A 20,271-nucleotide genomic window follows, 5' to 3' on the forward strand; every position below is an offset into this window, starting at 1 on the left:
TGTCGACTGGGTTTCTTTTATGTATTCTACAAAATAATATACAAAGTTATACAAGATCTTCCTCTTCTTCTTTTCCTTTATTGAACACTTCGTCTTCATCTTCGTTGTTGTCACTGTTGGCCCCGGCATCACTGTCAAATTCTTCATCAACTTCGCTTTCATCTTCATCTTGAAAGTCGGCATCTTCTTCCGAGTCATCGTCATCTACATTGATGACATTATTATTTTCGGTGGATGTAGTTGTTGCCACATCTCCTGCTTGAGCTGTATCTGATTTTGTGTCGGTCTTTTCTTTCAATTCCTCATTATAGCTGTCATCCTTGATATTATTCAACTTAATAAAGTCGTCGATAACTTGGAAAAATTGCTGATCAATCATGCTAAATTCAAGAGTTCTCTCCTCGTTTCGTTCGGTGACAACAATAAACATGACACTAAATGTAACTCTGGTGATGTTTGTATAACTTGCTTGTTTAATTTGGGAAATTTGGAAAATTAAAATGGGTTTTTTGAATCCAAAGATCAAATATGAAGAGTTGAGAAGAAGTACCCCGTCTTTTGCTCCCTTGTGACATTCAACCATGATTAATGAGGGTGTGTTTGTAACAGATAATGCAATAGCATTATCATGGTTCAATGTGAACTTGTTGTTGAAGAAGTCACAAGGTAAATAGTTAATCATATCAATTCCACATAACTTAAATTGTCTCTTGAAATAATCAATAATTCTTTCTTGAATTGGATTAAGGTTAAGGGCATTTTTGTCAAAAGTAAACTGTGATTCAATATCGGCTGGTAATTTCCCTTGCTTAATCATTTGTTTTTTAATAATATCTAAATTCAATTGACAAATTATTGGATCAAAATTGCCATCTGTTTGCCAAAAACATAATAATACAACCCCTTTCTTTTGTGGATTGGTTGAATTTCCAAGAATGGGTAAAATCATACATAATTTAATTGTCTGGCTTAAACTGAGAATAGACACTTCGGGTGTGTTTGTAGTTGGGTTGACTATTGAAAGTATTGGTTGTGGCTTGCCATCTTGCTCAATCAAATGAAATGTTAAATTCATTCGTTTCCTCACTGGAGATTGGAATGAAATTTGTTCAATCTCAAATATAATTGATTCAGCAGGAATAGCCAAACTGTCAGTAGAACCATTTTCTGATTGCAGTTGTTCTGGTTGTGGCTGTTGCTGTGGTGCTGGTTGTTCGCTAACTTTTCTTCTCTTTGTATCAAATTGATCAGATAAGTATTCAAATAAATTGTTGAAAATTTCTAAATTACCAGCATCTTTAGCTATAGATGCTTTGACCTTTTGTTTTAATGGAGTTGGTAATGTCAGAATCCATTGTGGTTCACTCATGATGCCTTTACATATACACCCTGTCTATGTTTGCGTTGATATTTATGTCAATTTTCTCAGTATTCTTTTTTTTCTTTGGATTTGACAGACTTTTAATCACAGTTCTTTTTTTTTTTATTCTTGTCGTATAGATAAATATGTCTTCAAACACAAGTGTACTACTCGAACCCAATGCAAAGCTAATCCACTTATTACCGTCGAATTTGCAAGATCTAATTCAATATGAAACAGTGTATGATATAATATTGCAGCTGTTGGATACACCCACTAGGTTAGAGGTTGATGTTACCTACTTAAAGAAGCAACTTCTTGAAAGGGAAGAAACCATAGACAAGTCGATATTAGAGTTGACTGTGGACGAAGATAAATCAGTAATATTGTCAATGTTGTATGGATCTACGTTCATACAAGCAATTGATATAGTATTGAATAAGTGCATAAAGTATGAATCTAAAGTTAACTTGCAGGACTATTTGCGCGACCCATTACAGTACAAAAACCTAGCCAAGTTTACTATAATTGACCAAACTGTAAGCGAAAGAACAATTACAAAGTTGCTACTTCTACTAGGCTTTAAATTACAAAACGGAATTCTAATGGAAGCTGATAGCACTGGAAGTGATTCACAAGATGCTCAAGGAATAGAACATAATATAGACTTGGACAATTGGTATTGTAATTGTAGCGAATATCAATTACAATATACGAGTAATATGAAGCCAATTGAAATAACTGAGAACCGAACGTTAATTGAAGGGTTTCTAAGTCACTCTGAGTCAATTGTGCTAGAGCCAATACCGTTGTGTTCACATATGTTAGCAATACTAATTATTCTTTATAATAAGGAAAAATTGTATAGCAGAATTCATAGATGAAATAATCACTGGACCTTCCTCTGAATAATAGAATGCGGTTGACGAAATTTTAACCGCATCACGTAATGACTTTCATATGATTACACCATCTATAATAAGTAGTATTCTTGTGAATATTACTGCGGTAACGATTGCTATTAGTAGCATGCCTTCGTAAAACATCCCTTCTCCCTTTGTTTATCACCACACTTTATAATAACTGCAAAAAAAAAAATTACATACACAATTTGCCATTTTGTGCCTCGTTGGCAAATATGAGCAAATGAAAAATTTTCTGATATAATCCGGACATTAGCACTGATGTTTGGATGGAACTCTAGAAAAAAATTATTTTTGCCGACATTGTAGCCTTTTTTTTTCTGTCTGAGTGGTGGGCAAAAGAAAAATGGAAGCTTAAAAAAAAAAAAAAAAAAAAAAGAAAAAAAATTGTTTTCAACATTTCAAATTAAAAGAAAATTGAGATTTTATACATTAGTCACACCCAAGACAGCCACTACTAGCTAACCAATATATCACCCAACACACTAACATACATCACTGTATAGTTAACTAACTGAAACAAAAAGTTTTTCCTCGTCATATTCTTGCATATTTAATCACTCACACTCAAGCCTAGTGTTTCTTTCTCGTATACCAAAAGAGAAGAAACAATTTTAATACCATAGCATAGCAACAGCATACAACTAGCTTAAAGCTTCTACTAATACATCATAGTTTTTCAACTATTACTTTACTAGTTACTTTATTACCATTTTGATTGAAACAATATCCAGCCAATCAAAATCACATCAATAGTACTTACTGCATTTCTACTATTGATCCACAATTCATGTTCTATTGATAACAAAGATTCCTTTTTTTTAATTCTAATAGCTTGTAACATATTTTAATACTTACCCACATATATTCTAATCACACAATGTCCACATCAAGACCAAGCCGTTTTCGTGGTGATGCCGCCAGCTTTTCTCCAAGTCAAAACCATCATTCATACCAACCATATCCACAGCAACAGCAACCAAATCAGCAACCACAGCAAGTCCCACCACACCAACCTATACCTGTTCAGTACTTGACTCCTCAACAGCAACAACAAATGTATATGCAGTATGCACAAAGTTATCCCATGATGATAAATCCAATGTATGCACCACCGCCCCTATATGTACCTATGTACCCTCAAGACATGTACTATCAACAACCTGCATATCCAATACCTCAACAACCTCATCCACAACCGTCAACAATTCCGTATTCACCAACATACCAACAGCGCAAACCAATTAATAACAAAAGAACCCAATCATATAATAAATTTGCATCGCCAATCAAGTCTTCTACTAACACTACCAAAGAACCAGAGTCTTCCACAGCCACCACTCCTTCACCAGTAGTTAAACAGGATGAAATAACTCCAACGGCTACTTCAACTTCGATATGTACTTCTCCAAGTTTAAGTACTCCAGAAGCCACCCCAGTCAAAACAAACACGGATAATACCACTAATGACCACGAAGAAATAGATAATAATGACACTAATGAAATCAAATATCCATTATGTATAAACACGACGTATGATGAATTTACAAACATGTATGGAATCACAAAGGAAACTAGATTGGTGGGTGAAATTGAAAAAAGTAATAGATTAAGAGTTGTATTTGAACACATCCATGACAGGTTAATTATTAATACTAATTTGATGGAGGTTATTGATTACAATAACAATACTACCGTGGTAACCAATGGAAGATTACAAGATTCTGGTGACCAAAAACTACAAGCCAAGGAAATAATTACTATTCCAACCGAGGAAAAGTCTACACCGGTACCAACTACATCTAATTGGGCTTCTTTTTTGCAAACCTCGGCACGCCCAGTTCCCAACGGAACTTCCACCAAGAAGCATACTAAATCCAAATCCATAACAAAACCAATTCCAAAACCAGCATCACCAGTAGCTCCTACTCCAGACTTCAACATTAATAACGAATCATCACAACCGTTGGGTATATTGTTATTAAGAATAATGTTTGATCCAAACTATTCCGTATTAAATTCTCAATTGCCTTTATTCAACACCAAGCCTAGAGGTTTAGCCAATACTGGTAACATATGTTATATGAATTCAATCTTACAAATTCTACTTTATTGTGAACCATTTAATAGATTATTAAAATTAATTCATGATAAATCCATTGGCAATTTAGGTGCATCACCGACCCCAATGTTGGATGCCACCATCAAGTTATTTAATCAATTCAAACCCGATGAAGAAAGTAAAACCCCAATCTCCCCTGATGAATTCTATAATAGTTTAACTGCCCAACCTAAATTCCTGCATTTAAAATGGGGTCAGCAAGAAGATGCTGAAGAGTTCTTGGGTTATTATCTTGATGGCTTGAACGAAGAGTTTTTGGGGGTATTAAAGAAATTGAATACCCCGATGATTGATTCTTTGATTCAACATTATTCCCTTGAGAACGGCGTTGAAACTGTTAACAAATTCAAATACAATGTTAAGACTACCATGAAGAAAGTAAGAAATGAATCCAAAGAAGAAAACGATGAAAGCGAAGACGATGATGATGAAGGGGAATGGAATGAAGTAGGTCCTAAAAAGAAAATTCATGTTAAACGTACGGTTGAGGTTGAGCCAACTCCTTTGAACATGATTTTTGGTGGACAATTCAAATCAGTGTTGACTATTCCAAAAAGCACAAATTCTTTTCAAAAATCAATCACATTTGATCCATTCCAACATGTTCAATTGGACATTAGTGAAGCTAGCACTATTGAAGGTGCTTTGGAACATTTAAATAAAGTAGAAGCTATCTCATATAAATCTTCCAATAAGGAAATACAGATCAAGAAACAAACTTTCTTGGACAAATTACCACCAGTGTTGATTATCCATTTGAAAAGATTCAGTTATTCAAATCAAGATGTTGCTATTGAAAAATTAAAAAAGAAGATTGACTATAATCATGATTTAATAATACCAAAAGATGTTCTCTCTACATCTGCAGAAATCAAATACCGATTAACTTCTGTTGTTTATCATCATGGTAGTTCAGCAGATGCTGGCCATTATACTACTGATGTTTTCAAATCTGATGATTCACAATGGTGGAGAATCGATGATGCAAATTTCAAAGAGATTAGTACTGATGATGTACAAAATCATGGCGGTGATGATATTAAGAATGCATATATATTGTTGTATAAAAAGGTGTGATTGTGTATATTTGTTTATATAGGTTAATAAGATATTGATAAATCTAGCATATACGAGACAGCCAATTTGTAAGTTTTATTTGTTTATAAAAAGCACACACCCACTTTACCAGATCGGGAAAGATAATTATTTTTTACGCTAGATTACTAATTTACGAACAAAAAAAAAAATTAAATAATGAAAAATTTTCATGTTGGCAAATAAAATCAAAATAGTCTACAATGATTATCTGGTAATGCGTATTGACACATGTTAAACATCACACCGATTACCACATCACAAACATATATTAGCATTGTATTTGTTAATATAACTAAGTACATTGTAGTAAGTAACCAAATCAATATTTTCAAAATGCTGGCCAACAATCCCCGAAAGGGTTCATAACCAGGAATCAAAAAAATAACTCTATTCTCTAAAGCGTTGAGAACGAAGATTGATTAAAATTACTCTTACAGTTATATCTTGAACATAGCCAAATCTATATCTATTCAAACTGGATCAACCGAATACTATTTGTAACCAAAAGAAGTAAAAAAAATTATGTATATATATATATAAATTAATAAACTTTAATCAGCTTATAATAAAGCAGCAGCAACAGCAGCGAAACCAGCGACGGCACCAGCAGCAACCTTACCAGCACCGTTTTCAGCAGTGGTGACATTAGAGTAGGTGCTAGTTGGACCAGCAGAAGAAGTAACGTAAGTGGTTGGTAAAGTACATGGACCAGTGATGGTTAAAGTGGTAGCTTCAGTGACAGTGATGGTCTTGTTGTTAACAACAACGGTGGTTGGTAATGGACAGTAAGTGGTGAAGTCAGTAACGACAACTTCGGTGGTGACGGTAACATTACCGGCAGCAGCAGCAGCAACTAAAGCAGTTGGAACGATAACTTTGGAGAATTGCATTGTATAAGCGAGTGTATTATTTAGAAGTGTTGTAAAGAGAAAAAGAAGAAAGGGACCAGAATATTTTAATTTCGATTTGGGAAATCTGCTGTTTATATACTTTTCTGAGTAAAGCTGGCTAAAATGTATAATTGGCGTCCAAAGCTTGGTATTAGCAAACACAAAAAAAAAGAAATTAATATTTTTTATATTGCTGGCGGATGACATGGACCGCTTAATCCGTAAAAAATATTTATTTGATATTTTAGGAAGGTTGCATACCAAATTGGGTTATGAGATCAACGAAAAGGGAAGTACTTCACAAAAAAGAAATTTTTTGAGCCATTCAATTTAATGGGCATTGTCTGAGATTAATAGGGGATTAGATCTTACGAGAGGTTACAAAAATAGAATATCTATTTTTAGAAGTGTAATTACGTCGTCAAATTAACAAGAGAATATCGCAACATGATAACACATTGGATTGCTTTTTTTATTGTTAATAGTTAGGGTTCAAGGAACACGTTGATCAGATGATTCGGTTATTTTTGACAGCAATGGAACAAACTTTTATCGTTCGCGAAAATTTTATGCATTGACTAAATTTTATTTCAGGAACAATGATTACTAAAATAGACGGACCAGCAAAATTTTTGACGGTATGAATACTCATTGTGATTCCAAATCACCTTCTGTAAACACTGTTATCTGAGTTAACTTTTGTTTAGTTATCTAGCCGGCAATTTATACCACGTGTAGTTTGAAATCAGGCTACCTCGAATATTCTATCACTGCCACGCCAATTCTGCAACTCGCTAACTTTTCGTGTTGTGAATTGAGTCTTGATACCACCTGACTGACGCGTGGGAAAAAAAAAATAGATCTCTGCAAGATGCAAAATTGATAAATCCGTGTCGTCAGGAGATGGAGTAACACGTTGAAAGGTTGTTGGTCCAGAATGGTGACTGCTTCGCTACAACAAATATTACAAATTATTACCATTAATTTATATAATTCCATATGCAAATTCTATCAAAAAAAAACAAGAACTAAAAAAATAAAAAAATTACCAACATTCATACCCACCATCAACAACTAAATTATGACCAGTAGTATAAGAAGAAGCAGAATCACTAGCCAAGTATAAAATTGAACCAACAAATTCCTTAGGTTCAGCCATTCTTTTCATTGGAATCTTTCCTTCCCAAGCATCTTTCATTTCTGTGTGACCACTGATAACATTTTTGGTCAATGGAGTCAAGATATAACCTGGGGATAAGGTGTTAACTCTAATGTTATACTTAGCCCATTCACAAGCTAAAGATCTGGCTAAATGAATGACGCCGGCTTTCGACATATTGTACATAGCTTGAGGTTGAGGATCGTTAACAATAGTACCAGACATGGAACCAATTAAGATAATAGAACCACGCTTCTTGTTTGCAATTAAAGGACGAGCAAATGATTGTGAAACATAAAAGGAACCTAATCCATTAACCTTCATTATGTTTTCAGCATTCTTAGCTGGGTATTCTTCAGCAGGGAAGTTTTCAGCATAACCAGCACTGTTGATTAATAAATCAGCAATTTTACCATGATGTTCGTTAATAGCAGTAAATGTTGCTTCAACAGATTCAGCATCAGCAATGTTACATGACCATGCAGAAACCTTACCGATAGGTGATTCATGAGCACCTTTAAGGGTTGCACCGGCCCATGCCAATACATCCTTGGCAGCTTGTTGAGTTCTTTCCAAGTTGATATCAATCAAGGCAACATCGGCACCTTGAGCAACTAATGCTCTGGAAACAACTGAGGCTAATCCACCGGATCCACCGGTGAGAATAGCTAATCTTCCATCTAATCTGAAATTAGGAACAACGTTTGAATAAGAGTCCATTATGAATATAATATTATTAAATATGTTTGAGGTTGTAACCAAGTCTATAAGTGAAGAAATACTTGATAGCAAAAGTTAAAATCAAGAGAAAATGGAAGGAATGGGTGCTATTTAAATCATGGAGATTAATATTTGCATGATGGAAATGCTTCCTCAAACTAACAACATTCCGCCGACTAAAAAAACGATGACCATAAAAAAATAATCACGGAGAAATACAACTAAACTAATGCAAGATGGCGAAACAAGAATGTATAGTGAGTTAAAGTGTCTCGGGAGAATTTGCCCCCACTATGATTTCGGTAGAACACTATATTCAGTGGAGTTGATGAATGGATGTAAAATAGTTGATTTTGCCAGCAGAAAAAAATCGGAGTGGTGATCGGAAGAACACATTGCGAGCACTCAAAATGCTGCAGATCCGAAAAAAAAAGAAAAGATCGACGGGAAGCCCGCCTGAAAAAAAAAAAATCTACACAATAGCTCCTTGTTTGTATGGGTTAATACATGGGAAGATAAACCTACTCTATTATAGGGGGCTTGCTCAAACATGGTTGTGCACGCTTTAGCATTTTCCCGATTTTCTATTATTAGTAATTTTTAATACGTTAATTTTTAATTATCGGAATAACTCTCTTGTGATCTAAAATAAAATATTTTGAATCAAAATCAGGAACCGTCCCCCACATTCTCCATGTCAAACTGTCAGACCCTAATATAGTATGGAATTTCAAGATATGGCTTACCTTACTTGTGTAGATATCTTGGCGTGAATGACAAATATGGATATTTAATTGTAGCAAGATATTTTCTTTTATCCGTAAGTACAGCCATGCAACTACGCAAAAGAAAAGTAGTTAAATGTTCACGTTCATTGGCTGCGAAATTGCCCATAATTTGAAACAGAGTGATATGACTTGTAGTATTGGGTGTGATGTATATATTTTGACTTGTTGAAAAAAAAACCTGTATGCCAGGATGATTTGATAAGTACTTCTAGGTATCTGTTTCTTCTATAGTTTTTGCAAAAATTCCCCGAAATTATGTTGCAATAATTAAATAAAAAACGATTAACAAACTTGATTTCTTCTAATTATACGAAGAATAAACAATATAAAACTCTTGGATTTTGCACTTCAGTTGGTGGTATGTAACGATCATTTTCAAAGAACGAAATACTTATTAGAAACAACACAGTTTTGAATGTTATAAATATTTTTTAAATTCAAGCAATTTGTTTAGCAGAAAGGTTAAATTCTTAACCATGCCTAAAGGCAATTAGAATTCTCTAGAACATCCGTATAATTACAAGTGACATCTTTAAGGAAATTTCATTTAATATTTAAACTATTTAGCTCACTTACAAAGTCACCATTAAATCAAATAAAACAAAGATCATCTTCAAGATAAGTTCAAATGGTTCAACTTTTTAAAAAAATGTTGGAAATTCAAAAAAAAAAACAAAAAAAATACTTGGAAAGTAGTTAAATGAAAGATTTAATATTTTCAACCTAGAAGGAATATGATTTATTTATATCCTATTCATTTGACAGTTGGATAAATCCAACTCAATGGATTTCTATCCAATTTACGTAACTCACGTGGCAGATAGCCAATCACGATAATTTCTATTCTTCAATCTTTCCCACCAAGCTCCGTTAAATTATCAAGCAGTTTATTATTCAATATTGCAAACTCATGTATATTACAATGTTACTATTAAACCCGATTTACTAACTTATGAATCATTTACGTTGGAAAATTTGTTATCTGCGTTCAATGATATTTCTAGATTTTATAACTTCTCAGGAAACGTAACATTCAACTAATCATCCAATTTATTATTTGAATATTTTATATTGTTAAGTTTGGGATGATTTTTTTAACCTTGAATCTTCCAACTTCTGTTGTATTTGGTTTACATCCATATCCAATAAATATAAAATTTTCAAATTAGGAATGGTTAAAATATCATGAAAATGGTAACCAGTGCAACCTTGTAATACTACCTCTAATTATTCCACTTGGCTAACTGTACTATTATAATATTCAAATATAGTATCAACATACTTATAATCTGGTTGTGAAATCACAAGAAGTAAACGTTTAGGAATAACAGCATGAAAACTTACCAAAAAAAAACTGAAACGTAGCCAAATGATTAAAAGTAATTAACTCACGTTTTGTAAACAGAGTGAAATAATTATACTCATTCAGCGACAAGATTTACTGAATAATGATATTAAGCTCTTTAGAAGAATAATGATCTGTGAGGAAATATTGAATCGTGTCATTATGGAAGTACATAAAGGACATAAGTTGATCAGCCGTGAGCGAGTCAAATATAAGGATTAAGATTTCATTGGGAGGGGGAGCGAGGTAAGTATTGATGAATGTAAATAGCCATCCACCCTGGTTGATTGGAATTGTGGTTGGTAAAGTAAATAATATTGTTTCCGATTTGAGACAATTGCACAATATTGTGACGAGCAGGTTCGATAGATTTTTTATACAACTGTGTTTTTCTCTTGTAGAATCAATCAAACTGGTTCAATTCTCTCTTATAGAAACCTTTCTTGTAGAAACAATCACTTCATTGATCACAGACGGTGACATGCTTTGTTGCAACCGAAGTTATCATCAGTGTAGATTCCTGTCATAGTTTAAGTTTTATATCCTGCATATAAACATACATAGTGCGATCCTTGTTTTGATTTTGTTTTCATCTTGTTACTTTGGCAACAGGCAACCACAGTTTTATTTTAGCCATCCTACGACTCAAACTGAGTATGAACTTTCTACGAAGATTGATTGGTACAACTACTACTGATGAGATTGCTCTGATTCCATCAGGGAAATTCTATTTAACTCGCTCCAAGAACTCACCCAAGGGGGCTTTAGAATGTCTATATAATGACGCCTTTGCCTCAATCAAGCAAACCACCACTCCTTTCTACTATCAATTGTTCATAAACCGTGTTTGTCAAGAAGGAGAAATCGATGATGTACAAAATTTTGCTGACTCTGAAGACGATGAAGAAAGTACCAGTTCAAGAAAGGATGATCCCAAGGATGAATGGGTTTTCCCTATTGAAGAAAATTTAAGGATTTATACTTATCATAAAGCAAATGGCACCAGGATTATGGTATGGAAGGATTTGAACGGGGATATTGGAGATAATTTTGAGTTTATTATTGATGAAGATGTTAGATTGAATGATATTGAAACGTTCATGTTTACTATTTACAAATGTATGTACGAGAACAAATACAGAACAAGTGCTCTAAGAATTAGAAATATGGACGAATTAAAAGAATTTATATATAATCCAAAACAAGAATCTTTAGGATTGGAAGGTTTGCAAGAAACATATGATTCCGAGGAAGAAGATGAAGAGGAACTTGATGACGTTTAGATTGTAAAAGGACATGAGGAATATAACGGGAACAAAAATCAGAACATGTCTATACAGATGAAAATGTTCAGTGTTACTCCATTCCAGCAAGACAAGGTGATATCAATGTTGACTCTAACAGACCAATTGGTCCTTCCAACAAAAAAATAAACCTCAGAGAAAAACAGTTGAATAGGTTATCCGATTTCCAATATGACTATTGATGCCTTTCAACTTTGCTGAAATAATTTATCAGAGTTCAATTCCACATTTGGTAACTTTCTGAAGTTTGCAACCACTAATATGTTACCATGTGTGTTGCAGTAAGAGGTAAGGAGTTAACATTCCTGCCACAGAAATCTCGTTCAATAACGCCTAGGACCAAATATAAGCACTCGCTTCCTCATACAACGAGGATGTGATAGTAAATTATACCCATTTACCCCATATGAGAGTAGTTAGCAGTAGAAATAGTAAGTTTAATCTTTTCGTATCTAATCAATTATAATTTAGCCTAATCATACATTCCTGCATATAGTCAATTAATTGTGATCCTTTTTTTTGGGGTCGTTTGTTTTTTTATTACAGTCATGAACTACGCAACGGCAAACGTAAATTACTCTACCATCAATTGCTTCCGAGTGCAGCCAATAAACATGAACTTTATTCGAAAATTCATTGGTACCACTCCAACTGATGAAATTGCTCTGATTCCATCAGGAAAGCTTTATTTAACCCGCTCCAAATATTCTCCTAAGGGCGCATTAGAATGTCTCTATAATGACGCATTTGCCGCCATCAAACAAACCACCACTCCTTTTTACTATCAATTGTTTATTAATCGTGTTTATCAAGAAGGAGAACTTGATGATGCTCAAAATTCAGAAGATTCTGAAAATGAAGACGAGTCAACCTCTTCTAGAAAAGACAGCCTTAAAGATGAATGGGTGTTCCCCATTGACCAAAATTTAAAACTCTATACCTATGAGAAATCCAATGGTAATCGGGTAATTGTTTGGACGGATCCAAATGGTGATGTAGGGGACAATTTTGAGTTTATTGTTGATGAAGAAGTCAGACTGACTAATGTTGATTCGTTTGTTCTTACTCTTTACAAGTGCATGTATGAAAACAAATACAGAGCAAGTTCGTTAGGATTTAATAGTTTGGATGATTTGAAGGATTTTATTTATGAGCCAAAACTGGAAGCTTTGGAATTGGAAGGATTGCAAAAAACGTCTGATTCAGAAGAATTGGACGAAGATGAAATTGAAGAAGTCTACTTTGAGGGTAGAGAAACTCACGATCATGGGGTGGATAAAGAACCCGAAGAAATCCAGAAGAAGGAACAAAAAGGTGAAGATTTTCATTACGACACTACTCCTGAACCTATGGGTGAAATCAAAGCTCAAACTCGCAATATTAGTTTACATTTGTATAATGCAACTACTGGAAGCTTTGTTACTAAATTAGAAGCACCAAACGTTGAATTAAAAATAATTGGTCTCGGAGCGTTTGAAAATACGTTGTTTATTCATAGTTTGGATCCATCTACCAAACTAAGAATTAACGCCCCTTTAAACAGAAGTATGAGTCCTACTTTCAATTATGAACATTTATCATTCATTTTCAACCACTATATTGTTGAAGGAAGTGAACTTTCCGGTTATTCTTGGTTAGTCAAGTTCCCAACTTTTAATGATTTATCAGATTTTCAACGCAAGTTTTTAGGATTGATGTATGAAACTTTGAATAAGAAGATATGGGGTGAAAAGAGTGAACAAGATTATTTCGTTAATGCATTCTCTGAGCTCACAGTCGATGATGCTGAAGATTTGACTTCTGAAGATAGGGCTGAATTGTTTGTCGATGAAAGTGAAAGTGAAGAAGACGATGAGGAAGAAGAACGTAAGGTTACTACCAAATACCAAGAAGATGAAGATTATTTTAAAACATGGCAAAGCTCCAAGGATAAGAATAGTGATTTAACAGTTGGGTTAAGCAAAGGACGTTCCTATGTCGTTAAGGGAGACAATTTAGGTGTATTTAATGAAGGTGACAAACAGTTATATTTCCAAACAACAATATCCAATTTAAAGGATTTACATGGTAACAAGTTCAATCCAGATAAAGTATTACTTCACCAACAAGATCAACATATGATTATGTCAAATCCAAAATTCAATGACAAGACTTTATACAAGATGGACTTAACCAGAGGTAAAATTGTTGAAGAATGGAAGGTTTCCAATGATATTCCAGTTGTTTCTTATGCTCCAAAGACAAAATTCTCCCAATTGACAGATGAACAAACCATTACAGGTATTTCATCCAATGGTCTATTCACAATTGATCCAAGATTACCTGGCAATAAACTTGTTAATGATCAAACTTATAAGTCTTACAAAACTAAGAACAACGGTTTCAGTACATTGGCAACAACCGAGAATGGTTATATCGCTTTAGGTAGTTCTAAAGGTGATATCAAACTTTTTGATAGATTGGGTGTTAATGCCAAGACTGCTTTACCTTCATTTGGAGATGCAATTCTTGGGTTGGACGTTTCCAAGGATGGTAGATGGCTATTGGTTACCTGTGCAACTTACTTACTATTGATTGATGCCAAGATTACTCCAGGGCAAAAGAATGAAGGTAAGCTTGGTTTTACTCATTACTTCGACAAGGAAAAGAAGCCAATTCCTAGAAGATTAACTATCAAGCCACAACATGAAGCATATATTACTAGAGAAAATGGAGGAAAAGCCTTGAAATTCACTCGTGCTTATTTTAACACTGGTGTAAATTCCAAAGAAATGAGTATTGTTACAGGTGTAGGTAGTTATTTGATTACCTGGTCAATGAATAAAGTATTAAAAAATGATGCCGATCCATATCTTATAAGAAAGTTCAAACAAAACATTGTTGCTGACAATTTTAAATTTGGTAGTAATAATGAAGTTATTATGGCCACTTCCAATGATGTTTCTATGATCAGCAAAAGGAAATTAGATAAAGCAAACAATATTTTTGGATGATCCGATCTCTTTATATAGTTAATAATATTTATTTTACATGAAAATTCGTTCCACTATAGCTATTTATATGAACCTTATTCTCCGACTTGACGAAGAATTAACTTGAACAATTTCTTCGGAGTCAACAAAAGAATGACTGCTTGAAATTATCACGCCATACGTGCAACAGCTATCTCTCATCAGAAATAATTGCCCGTGCAATTTGGACAACTGATGAAGGGCATATGAACAACTTTTGTTCTAGACCTTCCTGTATTAGCCCATTTACCAAAATTTAAAATTTCGTTTCATTTCGTCCAACCAAATTATTCTAAATGCATTAATCTTATGCCATCTTGTAGGTTTGTAAGTATGTACATCAAATTCCTTAACCTTGCTAGCCTCTGGGAATTCTTCTAGCTTTATTCTATTAATTTTTGCATGTACTTTCCGAACCCATCTGTGAAAACCGGGTGAATCCATTAATAGTCGGTATAGATATTCTTCTATTGATCTTGGTGGCGGTCTCATTTGCTTATCTAATAAGTAAGGATCATAGTTCTTGAGTTTTTTCTTTGCTATTAAATTTTTTTTTTTTGCTAACATAAAATTCAGTTTAAATAAAACTGCCGATGTGCAGAAGGATTACTTATGTTCAACAAAAGGATTATATGGATCCAGCAGAGTATATCCATTGAATACAGTTGAAGGGAAATAATAACACCCATATTCCCATGACTATGACGCAAGAATTCTCTAAATTCTTGTCAAAAGTCTCCACCACTTTTAATTGGTAGCAACTTGTTCCTCAGAATTTCCATTTTCGGACTTTTTGTAAACAACAATTAAACAACAAATTATCATACAAAATTCATGTTCTAATTGTGATGATTAAAAGGAACCAAGAGATTGCACACAAGAAATATAACAACACAATAATTACTTATTTTGCAGAAACACGTCTTTTTTTACATAATCAAATGAGCATGCAAATATCCAATATATCGAACGACACTATTATTCCTATTGACGAATTTCAGATTGACTATAGTGAGTTAATACAAGATGATGCACAAGACCATATAAATGAAGCAGAAGAATACAATCACACAGGCACATCTCTTCTGAGGATATCACTACCTCCAAACACGTCACATCATAACCAAGTCACGAATGAATTGTTTCAAGTTACCAATAGAGAAAGCTGGAATTCAACACTAAGATCCAGAGAAGGTATCAATAACTTCTTGTTTGGCTCTTCGGCATTGAAGAATGACAAAGTAAAAAAGATGATGCAAAACATCAGCAGTGAAAAGGAAAAACAATTAGAAGACAACGACTATGAATTGGATGATGTGGTTAGGGTGGGGTTCTATCGAGGGAATATCAGACGACAATTCAATGTCGATAATAACGAAAAAATAGATAAACATATGGATAACTATTTAGGTCCTTCTAAACAAATGAATCAAGAAAATAAAGAAAATCAATATCCTGAACCACTCAAAGCAAAACGAGGATTTAGTATAACCAAACCTTTATCCAATAGAAATTCTTCCATCCCAATCCTCAAACCAATACACCAAAATGCCAAAACCCAAAAACTTGAATCATTTCTTCGAAACAGCTTACTAAAATCTCCAAAAAGAATATGTTCTCCCAGTCACCGAATAATTGCACAACCGGGAAAGTCTGTGCTTAGACGGAATGGACCTGCGTTTGTGGTGGAATCACTGACAGGGCTAATTAATGAAGCTACCAAGTTTGGTACAGAATTGAATACAGCAAATTGTGAGGGGTTCCCATTTCCAGAAACTGAATCAGAGATTGTCCAAATTCCTACCAATGAGGACAATTTAAATAAAATGGCAATAATAAGAATGATTAAGAATAAACAAGCAACCAATAATGACAAAGTAAGACAAGACCGATCTGGGTTTTATAACGAATCAGAATTTAAAGAGTACAGGGAAAATCGTGCGCAAGCACTAAGTGAATCTACTGAAGGTGTGCAACTTGTTAGTCAGAATATAAACAGTATTCAACAAGATCGTCCGACATTTCAATTACAAAAAGGATCTAAACAATCTAAGAAATCCGTCAAATGGGCAGATAATCTAGAATGGTAAATAGACTAAAAAAACTTTTCAATATACAACGTTACATTGTAATTCAAAACGTCTGTATCTATTTTTTTTTTTTTTTAGGCTGTTGTTAAACGGTACCTTTGATAGTTACGCACGCGCAGTGATCTCCGCCAGCAAAACAAATCGAAATTTTCAACAAAATTAATTTGACACATTTCTTTATTGACGACTTAATTTTTATATACATACAATTGCGCCAACATGTCTACCTTCTTCGATGAAATGAAATTGTCCTTTGCCGACGTTAAAGTAACTGACGGTAAGATCGACACCAATGATTTCTTAATTGCTTCAGAATCCTTAATTAAATTGTTTGACCTTTTGGGTTCTTCTGCCTTTGCTGTAGTTCAAAATGATATGACTGGTAATGTCACCAAAGTTCGTGCTAAGTTATTAGCTGAACCAGCCAAGGCTGCCACTTTGCAAGATTTGATTTTATCTGAAGCTGGAACCAAGAACAAAACTGCTACTCAAGGTCTTTTATGGTTATCTCGTGGGTTACAATTTACTGCTCAAGCCATGAGAGAAACTGTCAACAACCCAACCTCCGAAATGACCACAACTTTCACTGATGCCTATGGTAAAACTTTATCTCAATATCATGGTATGTTGGTTAAGCCAATTTTCAGATTAGCTATGAAGGCTTGTCCTTATAGAAAGGATTTCTTTGCTAAATTGGGTGCTGATCAAGAAAAGGTTGAACAGCAATTAAAGACTTGGTTAGCTGCTTTAGAAGAAATTGTCAAGATTATTATGGATTTCTTCACTTCTGGAAATTATGGTAAGGGATTATAAGTTTATTAGACTAAATAGATATTTACATTGTCAGATGTACTGTTGCACACACACATTCTATATTTACTCTGTATGTTCGCCATCTTCATCAACTCTTTTCGCTGCTTTCATTAATTCATAAAGTTGTCCAATTTGGTCAGGGGACATTTTTTCCAAATCCTCATGTTTTAATTTATTATGTAACCAACTACCGTGATCTATTTGACGTAAATAATCTTGCCATTGGGTTAAAAATGCAACAATATGTAAAGGATTATCTATCTTCTTATGTGCTTTGAACTCATCCTTAACATAATGATCACCCAATGAACGTAGATCCTTGGGCAATTTATGAACATGTGCTCGTAATATACTACGGTATAATACTAATGGTGGAAGTAATGGAGATTCATTTCTTGTTGGACGGCGTTGTCTAACTAATCTTACAGCTGTTGAACGCATTGTTTGCTAGGTATATCCTATTTGGTCAAAATCATTCTCCAGAGTTTTAATTTTTTCAACAATTCTTTTTTTATTTTTTTTTGACATACATACAAAACTGCACGTGATTGGCAAACCTTGGATAACACATATCAAAACAGTTTCATAAGGCAAAGATACAGGTAAATAAACAAAAACAAAGGAAGAGGCTCCACAATGTCTATCATATAGGCTATTTCACTCAGAATGAGCGAACAATACAGGAATGTTGCTAAATTTAAAAATTTTCATATCCCATATCCGTTATATCCCCAAATGATTCTTCTATTTTAAGCCAAATTCTTGCCAAATTCTAATTATATCATCAACAACTCTTACCGAATTATTACCAAGTTCGATAAGTAACCATACATAATCCACATGTGCCTCCTGTTATAGGTATCTAACAATTCTATTCATAGAACAAAAAGTTTTCTCTTGGCTCTGCATTATACCCTAAAATTTCCCGATTGGGTGAGATCTCGTTTGGAACACCCGCACTTATTCCCCAATTGAGAAAAAAATTAATTTGCCCCAAGGAACTTTATTTACCGTAAATGGTGAAGTTTGCACCCATTAATGTTGCACTACTAAATATATTAGCACAGTTATATATGAAAGAATATACGTTAATTTCCTTTTTGTAATTCGTCTAGACAATCTTCGTTACTCATTTACCAGCTACACATTGACGAAAGGGAAGACAGCCCAAAATGAGAATAAAATCGCTAGCCGAATTGACGTTTATGTCAATATTGGTTTCAATTGCGAATGCCGAATTGAATAAACCAGTTATTGAAATTGATAGAAGATCTTTCCTTGGCGATTTGTTTGGCGTGAAAGCAAATGCAGCCGTCTCTGCACCAGCTGCAGCCGTAGATGTTCAAGCTCAAATATCAGTTAATCCATTAAACGCATTCAATTTTGTAAATGCATCCAGCTCAATTGTACCAGAGGGTGTACCATCTTCCACTGAAGCATCAACATCTATCATTGAAGTTTTGACGTCTTCCACTGAAGCATCAACATCTGCCATTGAAGTTTCGACGTCTTCCACTCAAGTTTCGACCTCATCCACTCAAATCTCAACTTCCGCTCAACCAAGTTCATCTAATGCCAACTTATTTCGAGTTTTGGGAGAGCCTAGCATTTCTTCAGATGAACCTGACAATCAGGTAGCTGCATTAGCAGCTGAAGCTGCCGATGCTACCGACTGTAACATTACTGATGAAGATTGTGAGTGCGAAGAGACAACTACCGAAGAATGCGACATATGTGAAACTGAACCTGAGGTACCAGAGCCCAGTACTACCAACAATGGTGGAAACCCAAATACCAATGACAATGAAAACGCTACTACTGATCCAATCATTGATCCCACTACTGATCCATTCATTGTACCCACCAGTGATCCATTCATCGACCCTACTAGTGATCCAATCATTGACTCCAATACGGACAACAGTAATACCGACGAGGGAAATTCTACCATTGATCCATTCATTGATCCAACTACTAACAATGGTGGTGATACCAATACTGAGGATAGTGGAAACCCTACTACAGATGCAGGTGTAAACACCAACACAGACCTAGATCCAACAGATACAGATGAATATACAGATGATTGTGAAGAAACTGGTTTCACTGACCCTGAAACCGACCCAAATGATCCGTCAGTTACTAACCCAGGAATCAACACTACTGGTATTGATCCTGTTGATCCTACTGATCCTGCGGTTAATACTAATACTGATGATGGTGCAAATTCCAACACTGATACTGGTGGTAATACCAATACAGACGATATAGGAAACAGTAGCATTGGTCCATTGATTAATCCCACTACTGATTCAGACCCAACTGATACTGATGATTATACTGATGACTGTGAAGAAACAGGGTTTACTGATCCTGAAACCAATACCAATGATCCTGGAGCTAATACTACAGATATTGATCCAATTGACCCTACTAATACTGTAGTTAATACTAATACAGACGATGGAGGAAACAGCAGCATTGGTCCATTGATTAACCCCACTACTGATGAGGGTGGGAACAATAGCACTGAAGATGAAGAAAGCCCTACAACGGGCACAGGTGCCAACCCCACTACTGATTCAGACCCAACTGATACTGATGATTATACTGATGACTGTGAAGAAACAGGGTTTACTGATCCTGAA

General features: G+C 34.5%; 11 protein-coding genes across 11 annotated transcripts; 5 read left to right on the forward strand and 6 right to left on the reverse strand. All coding sequences in view use genetic code 12, as the record gives it.

The window, feature by feature from the left end:
- Positions 1-5: 5 nt before the first annotated feature.
- SPAPADRAFT_63102 (uncharacterized protein) lies at positions 6-1,434 on the reverse strand (the record flags this gene model as incomplete). The annotated part of the gene is made up of 1 exon (XM_007377166.1): positions 6-1,434. The coding sequence occupies one exon, from the start codon at positions 815-817 to the stop codon at positions 47-49; it is 771 nt and encodes a 256-aa protein (XP_007377228.1).
- Positions 1,435-1,506: 72 nt separating this feature from the next.
- Positions 1,507-2,244, forward strand: SPAPADRAFT_63103 (uncharacterized protein; the record flags this gene model as incomplete). Its single annotated transcript, XM_007377167.1, has 1 exon — positions 1,507-2,244. The coding sequence occupies one exon, from the start codon at positions 1,507-1,509 to the stop codon at positions 2,242-2,244; it is 738 nt and encodes a 245-aa protein (XP_007377229.1).
- A 1,702-nt stretch (positions 2,245-3,946) lies between these two features.
- On the forward strand, positions 3,947-5,482 carry SPAPADRAFT_57083 (mRNA-binding ubiquitin-specific protease; the record flags this gene model as incomplete). The annotated part of the gene is made up of 1 exon (XM_007377168.1): positions 3,947-5,482. The coding sequence occupies one exon, from the start codon at positions 3,947-3,949 to the stop codon at positions 5,480-5,482; it is 1,536 nt and encodes a 511-aa protein (XP_007377230.1).
- Positions 5,483-5,950: 468 nt separating this feature from the next.
- Positions 5,951-6,426, reverse strand: PGA48 (Pga48p; the record flags this gene model as incomplete). The annotated part of the gene is made up of 1 exon (XM_007377169.1): positions 5,951-6,426. One exon carries the CDS (start codon positions 6,391-6,393, stop codon positions 6,064-6,066), a length of 330 nt encoding a protein of 109 aa, XP_007377231.1.
- A 1,012-nt stretch (positions 6,427-7,438) lies between these two features.
- Positions 7,439-8,272, reverse strand: ARD (Ardp; the record flags this gene model as incomplete). The annotated part of the gene is made up of 1 exon (XM_007377170.1): positions 7,439-8,272. One exon carries the CDS (start codon positions 8,270-8,272, stop codon positions 7,439-7,441), a length of 834 nt encoding a protein of 277 aa, XP_007377232.1.
- Positions 8,273-8,880: 608 nt separating this feature from the next.
- On the reverse strand, positions 8,881-9,166 carry SPAPADRAFT_63110 (uncharacterized protein; the record flags this gene model as incomplete). The annotated part of the gene is made up of 2 exons (XM_007377171.1): positions 8,881-9,083; positions 9,112-9,166. 2 exons carry the CDS (start codon positions 9,164-9,166, stop codon positions 8,881-8,883), a joined length of 258 nt encoding a protein of 85 aa, XP_007377233.1.
- A 1,849-nt stretch (positions 9,167-11,015) lies between these two features.
- On the forward strand, positions 11,016-16,852 carry VID27 (Vid27p; the record flags this gene model as incomplete). The annotated part of the gene is made up of 2 exons (XM_007377172.1): positions 11,016-11,682; positions 13,014-16,852. The coding sequence occupies 2 exons, from the start codon at positions 11,062-11,064 to the stop codon at positions 14,700-14,702; spliced, it is 2,310 nt and encodes a 769-aa protein (XP_007377234.1).
- SPAPADRAFT_143384 (uncharacterized protein) lies at positions 14,967-15,212 on the reverse strand (the record flags this gene model as incomplete). The annotated part of the gene is made up of 1 exon (XM_007377173.1): positions 14,967-15,212. The coding sequence occupies one exon, from the start codon at positions 15,210-15,212 to the stop codon at positions 14,967-14,969; it is 246 nt and encodes an 81-aa protein (XP_007377235.1).
- On the forward strand, positions 15,652-16,849 carry SPAPADRAFT_63114 (uncharacterized protein; the record flags this gene model as incomplete). Its single annotated transcript, XM_007377174.1, has 1 exon — positions 15,652-16,849. One exon carries the CDS (start codon positions 16,115-16,117, stop codon positions 16,808-16,810), a length of 696 nt encoding a protein of 231 aa, XP_007377236.1.
- Positions 16,853-16,988: 136 nt separating the features above from the next.
- HET1 (Het1p) lies at positions 16,989-18,103 on the forward strand (the record flags this gene model as incomplete). The annotated part of the gene is made up of 1 exon (XM_007377175.1): positions 16,989-18,103. The coding sequence occupies one exon, from the start codon at positions 17,030-17,032 to the stop codon at positions 17,621-17,623; it is 594 nt and encodes a 197-aa protein (XP_007377237.1).
- On the reverse strand, positions 17,687-18,064 carry SPAPADRAFT_143199 (uncharacterized protein; the record flags this gene model as incomplete). Its single annotated transcript, XM_007377176.1, has 1 exon — positions 17,687-18,064. One exon carries the CDS (start codon positions 18,062-18,064, stop codon positions 17,687-17,689), a length of 378 nt encoding a protein of 125 aa, XP_007377238.1.
- Positions 18,104-20,271: the final 2,168 nt, after the last annotated feature.

Source organism: Spathaspora passalidarum (assembly GCF_000223485.1).
Source record: "Spathaspora passalidarum NRRL Y-27907 unplaced genomic scaffold SPAPAscaffold_7, whole genome shotgun sequence".
NCBI lineage: Eukaryota > Fungi > Ascomycota > Pichiomycetes > Serinales > Debaryomycetaceae > Spathaspora > Spathaspora passalidarum.